Source organism: Rhea americana, unplaced genomic scaffold, assembly GCF_003343005.1.
Source record: "Rhea americana isolate MKP2758 unplaced genomic scaffold, rheAme1 scaffold_504, whole genome shotgun sequence".
Lineage (NCBI taxonomy): Eukaryota > Metazoa > Chordata > Aves > Rheiformes > Rheidae > Rhea > Rhea americana.
In genome coordinates, this window is record NW_028186651.1 from 163,212 (window position 1) to 170,385 (window position 7,174).

General features: G+C 41.2%; 1 protein-coding gene across 1 annotated transcript in view; it reads right to left on the minus strand.

Moving 5' to 3' along the window:
• Positions 1-6,198, minus strand: part of PRDM16 (PR/SET domain 16) — a 150,273-nt gene extending 144,075 nt beyond the window's left edge. Inside the window, exons 1-2 of the mRNA XM_085317775.1 lie at positions 6,082-6,198; positions 5,081-5,131 (exon numbers count right to left, since the gene is read on the minus strand). Coding sequence (XP_085173901.1) covers positions 5,081-5,131; positions 6,082-6,198 — 168 coding nt within the window. The remainder of the gene's footprint in view (positions 1-5,080; positions 5,132-6,081) is intronic.
• Positions 6,199-7,174: the final 976 nt, after the last annotated feature.

Genomic DNA, 7,174 nt, shown 5'->3' on the forward strand with positions numbered 1-7,174 from the left:
TTTGATTTCATAAAGATACAACCTATAAAACAAGCAAATTAAAGCTCTTTGGAAAACAGTAACTGTACGGCAGAGATCACGTTGAAACTGGATTTCAACTACGATAACTGGATATTGCTAAGCAATCTGATAGGGTTTTGTGGAGCATCGCCCAGCCCCAGTTTGGTCACCTTGCAGCACTGTCTTTGAACTCTCCAGCAGACTGGTACGTTTTGTAGGAGCGTGCTCTCCTTTCATAAGCTAAATTTAAGCACAAAAAGCGGATGCTATTTTAAGAATAATTAAGTTTTCTCTGCTTACCACKGGCTTTAGGCAGGTATGCAGACTTTCAAAAACATGCACAAAGATTTTTGTTTTGACTCTTCAATATACAGAACAGAAAGATGAAGAATATCATTGAAGTTTGGATTTTTTCAATATCGCTGACAGCTGTAGAACATCTTCTTTACATACGGAAAATAASTATTTTTATTATATGTATTAAGTATGGAAATGCAAATGACTTTTGTGTGAAGTGCTGCGTATCAGGAACTTTGAACAGCTCCGGTTAAAATCTCCAAGGCAATCTCCTTCTGCATGTATAATATTATGACAGACTGTGCTTAGGCCTGAGGGTGTACGGCCTAGCTAGTAATTGCTCCACAAAAGACAGTTAACAGTTCCCTTGCTCTTCTCTAACTACCTTCCTGACTGCTTATTGAAGTCTGATTTCTTACTCCTCTGGGTCGTCATTCATCAGCCCTAGAGATCCCACCGGGAGAGACCGACCAGACCTTTCCATATCCCTTGTTGCCAAGGGCCATTTCTGACGGCCCCTGATATAGAAAATGTCTTCACAGCTATCCGGTGGGACAAAGTATGGTTATAATACCCAAATAATCATTTTGCAAATTATCATAATTATCAATCAATCATCTGGTGCGAACAATGTGTTTCTGAAGTATCAGATGGTTTGCGTGACCTGTAGCATTTTGTATATAATATTAAACCTAGAGGGATTTGCGGATCTATCTTGCTTCATATCTGCAGTAACAAAACATTGCTAATTTTTGACTTTTATTTTGGGAATGAAAGCTTTCATTCTGCCTAGTTCCTTCTTTACTGCTTGACTTGCTAAGGGGTCAAGATATCTAATCTCACGCTGTTTCCAACAGCAATGTTATTTAGAAAAAATCTATGTTATTTGGGAGAAGGAGATGAGAGAAGGTGCTGAATAAATTACTTCTAGTTTATAATGTCATCAGTACTGCCTTACTGCCTTCTTATATCTTGCAATAAAAAAATGGAGTCAGCCAAAACAGGGGGGAAATTGTTTTTGTTTTCCGTTTTTTTTATCCCTTTTTTAAATACCAGACTGAATCCAACTCTTTTGAATCCGATAGCATCTCCTGCTCCCTGTGTAGCACATTCTTGTTAATGGATAAATCCAAGCTCTCCAGAAAGTCAAAGAATAAATTTAAAGCCTTTTGCCAACTGCCTATCCTATTGGATTTTGATAAGATGGCTATTGAGCTTTAATAATGTCTTCCATCCTTTTTCAGCTGGCCCTTAACATGTCTCTTTATTTGTCCCTAAAGCCTCTTCAGCGATGCCTTTTTATTACAAGTCTCTCAGCTTGCTCTCGAGGGAGACAGGGTCGACAAGAGTGATAGATAGATAACTCTATAGATTATCTCCCACAGATGTTTTCTCTCCAGTAGCCCCTCAGGCTATTCCCTCTAAGTAAACAGAAACTAAATAGAGAGTCTACTGAAGAGAGAAGTCCCTGAGGTCCCTTGTCACCACAGTCAGAAAAACAGCCCATCCAGGAGAGGCTGGTTCGAAGCYGTATACACGGAGCCTCCTTCAGTACCATTCTCAAACCGTCATCCAAAGTGACTTTTAGAAAGGAGATAAAAACACCTAGCATAACGGCTCAGAAAATAAAGTGCTTTGCAACAGACGCTGGCATTGCTTYCTGTCTGAGGAAGTCCAGTCCCTTCACCTCCCTCTCACAGTTAAATCAAAACGGCCACGAAGATAACGATAACAAGACAACTTTTCAACGTATTAAATGCAGTGGAAATGCTCAGAAAATTCAGAAAAAAAGAACATGCGAGCTGCTACATAAACAACATAGACTGCACAAAAATGACTTGGAAAAAAATAGTTTTGGAAACAGGGGGCAAAGCACGCACACTCATGCACAGATATAACTAGCATATTTGTGCACGTGTCTGAATGCACGCAATTAGCTCACCAGAAAAGGGACTCTTCYATCTGAGCGTTACTTTCAATCAAACAACTATTTAAAAACTAAATGAAAATGCTGAGGTGCTTATGTATATTTAGGCAAGTTAAGGTAAGTACCAGTAAGCAAAGCACATAAAAGAGAAGCTTGGCAGGAATATACCACGTTTTATTCTATGAAGTAACACATTTCCAGACATGGAAAAATGACCATGGATATAAGTCCTTTAATAATATTGCTAGAAATCCTAATTCTTGAGGCAAACACTAGTGCCCCCCCCCCAAAAAAAAGAAAACAAAAAAACAAAAAAACAAAAAAAACCCAGCCTTCTGGTGTTAGCAGTCTCAGAAGAAATAAGAGTAACACAAACTGAAAAAATCCTGGGAATAGTGGGAAAATAATTCTTATTTAGCTCCAAGCGAAAAAAGGGCCTGCTTTATTATATAATAGTGTTTGCTCTGCTGTGTCTTCAGACTTTTCACTGCCTTTTAGTTTATGAAAAGCTACATAACAGAACATTTTTTCTGGTAACTAACACCAAAACGTAGTGCTGGGGTCAATTTTTAACCAGAGAGACAGCTTCTTGCACATCTTTCCACACATCCCCTGCGACTGTGCCTCCCTTTCTCACCCTGTTTGGTACTGTTCGTTGCAGTTCTCTCTCCCTGCTAGTAAAGTCTCCTCTTTCCAGCCCTGCTAACTACCCACTTCAGAATCTGTGATACAGCAGTCAGTCCAACGAGCCGTGGAAACTGCGGTACCTCTGTTTGGCTCTGACCTGCTTTTCTCCTAGCCCAGCCGCTCCAGTCACCTGGAGTCTTCAGTCACCTTCTCACCACCAGCTGCGCTCTGAAGGAACGGGAATAATCTGAAGTCAAATCTCAACCACCGTGCCTTTAGGAATATGACAACTGAATGATTTAGAGAGGTCAGAAAAGGAAATCTTYTCCCAGTAGGGTTTGGTACCACCAGCGTAAAACCCTATTTAGCAAAGAGACTACTACTTACAAACAATTTTGAGATACTACAAAAATTATACGGAATGATTTTTCATTCTTTATTTTTCATCATCTTCTGACTGAAAAGCTGTCTAGCAGTAGTCTCTTCACAAGCCATTAAGTTTAGACTTGAACTCTTTACCTTACTGCTTTGACCTTTTTTACCCTAGCTGTAAAACCCTACTGCCCATCCTTCAATAAATTTATCACCTCATAAACTCCCACCAGTGCTTCTCTACGATGCATCTGAAAGAAAGAAGTGCAAGGGCAGCCCCCCCTTGTCAAATATCATAATTGTCCGGTTTTATATGTGGTGTACAGGAAAATACTTGAGGACTTGTGTATTTCAAAGAACTGCAGTTTTTGCAACCTTCTCCTTTGAAATAGAAGTACTCAAGTGTAAATAGGTAGTCCTTTCAATGCATAAAGCTGACAGTTTAATGTTTCCTTGTACCCCTTTTTTGTGCGAAGTCTTGCTGTCTTTTGGGCAGTGTGGATTCAGCGGGTCAGTGCGGACGTGGAGTTTATTTGTGACATTGTAATTAAAGATGCTGAGAAAGGAATAGTCTGCAGCGCAGGGCCATGCAGAGTTTACCCCATCTTTGTGATAAGTGCGCTACGATAATAAGAACCTGCCACCTTGTCACCATGTCTGTTCAGACAAAAGGATCCCACTGAGRCACAGACAAACACCAAATGAGTTACGGAGATGAACAAGGTAAAAAGTTCAGTTCAGCAGTATTGCGACAGGTCCTTTTGCAAGGTCATTGGATGGTCAGAGGACTTCTCRTATTGGAAATGTGAGTTTCTAAAATAAAAGCTTGTTTTTCTCAACACGGGGAGAATACGTGGACATAACACTGGACATAAACRTGTCTAAATATCTTCTCCCAGACTAACTCTGGAGCCTGAGAAGTATCATATTTCACTGTTCGGCAGAGTGACACAAGGGTTTCCTTTGAACTTTCAGAGTCAGGAGTATTGAAAACGGCCTAATTGGACGAATAAAAAGGGCAGTTGTTGCGAGTTCCAATTTAAAACATGTTTCACTTTTAAAAATTCGKATTCTATGAATAGACCTATGAACAGCCACAATAAGCCAATCACATAGGAAAGGAATTACAGCCAGCTCTTTATTTCCGCAAGGACACACTACCCCTACGGACTTCTACCCCGGCTATACTCAAGGACAACTAGTCACGCTTTACCTTAGCAAAACCGTTAACCAAAGACAGCCGGGGGAAAAAAAAACGTCGTTTTAGTGGTACTGAGAATARCCCCACAACCAAAACGGCCGCGTGGCAACCGAAAGGCGCGGCGTCGGGGCTGCCGCGCGGTCCTGCGCCGCGGCTCACGCAGCTGGCCTGTCTCTGGAGCGCGTTCCTCCCGCGTCGCGAGGACAGCCCGAGGCTCGCAACGCGAGCAAGAGCGCTGGCAGCAGATCGCACTGCTAAACTCCACCCTTCCCCATGCCTGGTCCCGGTACCTCGGCCTTCACGTTTACTTGGTGAACTGGCCCCCAAAAATTCAGGAAAGGACCAAGACCGTCTCTCATACTGAAATGGAGATAAATGAAGCTTTTAGGTTCAGAATGGCAGTTGTTCGTACTGCAGCTGAAGCAAGGAAAACTTATTTATTATCTTATTTTGCATAAACACTGCAATCCCAAGAAAGACACAAAAATACGCCAGTGAAACTTCAATACTTAGCTCATAAAAGCAGATACTGGAAAGCTTTTAAAACATTACTGTGGTACACAGCTTTGCTTTAAAGTAAAAAGAKAAAACAGCATCAAAGCGTATTTCAATGCCGAATGGAAAAACAACTTGCGTAAGATTAATCCATATCCTACCTTTTTAATATTGCCCTCTTGGGAAGACACCTCGGGATCAGTCAGTATTTGCTAAGAGAAAACAAACAAAAAAAAATAAAGTCAAACTGCAGCTAAGAACGTTATAAAGTAACAAAGATTATCATCACATATAAAGGCCAAAACACTCAGCTTCAGCAGAGCTACTTGGCYGTTTCGGAAGCAAGACGGAAGGCTTGTCCCAGTACTGCTCCTGCAGTCTCCCACGCATTTTTAGACTTTCAGTGGCTTCCCCAGCTGTGGCGGACACGAGCGTGGGCTCTGCGCTCCCCAAGGCGGGTGCCTCGGCCCAGTAGCTCCCCGTGTGGTCCCGGCGGCCGCCTCGGCCCTCGGCTCCCCGCGTGTCCTCTCATCGCCTCCAGCCAGGCGGTCCGGAGAGCACTGGGCAGCGCAGAAGTAGCTCCAGCCTAACTGCCACTGGGTAGTAGCTCCATCAAGGTTAACGCGCTATAAAAGGACTTGATCAAGCAGCCTGACCCTAAGTATTCAAACGGTTTCACTGACCTCCGCGAGGACCTCAGATGTCTAAGGTTAAACACATACTCAGGTGCTAGTGTAGGGTCAGGGTACTCTAGGCCTGGGCAGCGCATTTTGGCTATCAAGTAACAGCGAAAAAGCTAAAAGGAACAGCAGTCAAAATGTAAAGAAATCAAGAATAAAATGAGAATGGCCAAGCACTTAAAGGAACTTTACTTAGGGGAAAAAAAAAAAAAGAAGAAGAAGAAGAGAGTCAAGTCCTCTCTTGGAGTAAGTTGATTTGATTCTGATAAAACCAAGGAAGTTACTTTGCAACTCAGCAGCAGCTGAGGATTTGGCCCAAGGCTCTTGGGCCACTTTGACCATGTCAGCGGAGATCAACCAATCTACAAATTTTGAGAAGTGTTGGCAAATGTTTCCAAGTTCAGCTGTAATAACAACCTGTCGCATTTTATATAGTAGGAATCCTAAACTACTCTGTATTTTACAACAATTTTAATAGATACTGAAACTGTGGTTTGGAAAGTAGCTGACAGCAAACAGGACCAAGAGGCGAACACCGGAGCAATAAAAACCTGCGTGTTCACATGTGCATGCATGTGCACGTGCACATACTCCGACATCACCACGAAATACTGGAAGTTCAATATACACCCAGAAGCCCAMGCCACCAAGTTGCTGGGGAACYGCTCWGAAGTGCAGAGCACTCACAGCTCCTATTACTTTTACTGGAAACTAGTGACCCTCAAAAGTCTTCCGAGAATTAGGCCGTGAACCTYCCAGAGCCGTAATATAAATATATACTTATGCTTAAATGACTTAAAAGCTTTCGTGAAACACTGCTGTTTCCAAACGAAGACACGACTATACTTATTATACGCAAAGCATCTTTAAATACAATTGGTGAAGTATGTGCAGAGTTCATAATCCACCTATTCGATGTGACCATAAATGTAGAAAGGAAAAAAAAATAAAATGAAGTGCAAATTGGGTTGTGGTAGAGCCCTATATAAACAGGCTTAACAGTCAGGAATTCCTGAGTCTGAATCCAAATGCCAATACAAGCTTCCTTCTTTTGGTTTGGAGAGACTTGGTGCTCAAGGGACAAATTCTGTTTCTCAAAGGATATTTAATTCTTTTCAATTCATAGCAGATCCCATATTTCAAAATTCCTAGAGAACAGAATTTCTGTAAAAAGTGTTTCGTACTCATCTAAAAGTTTTGTTTCTACAAAAAAGTATCACTGCTTTTTTATCTAAATACTAATATAAACTGTCATAGAAAAAGTGAAACAAAAAATTGTTTCAAATTGAAAAAACAACTTTCTCATTCAGGAAATTTCTAAATGGTATATTTTTGACACGGTAAATTTTTTTTTTTCAGTTTTCTTCTAATAAAGAATTTCTGAGAAAAGAAATCCTAATTTCATGGAGAATTTTAATTCTGATGAAACCCTATCCACACCCAAACTATCAGAACACGCACACATGAGAAAAGATATTTTAGCAATGGTGGGAGATTTGGAACTATTTTTGGACGGTATTTCTCATCCTTGCAAACATAATATTTACACTGGACTTTAAAAAAGAAAGACGATCA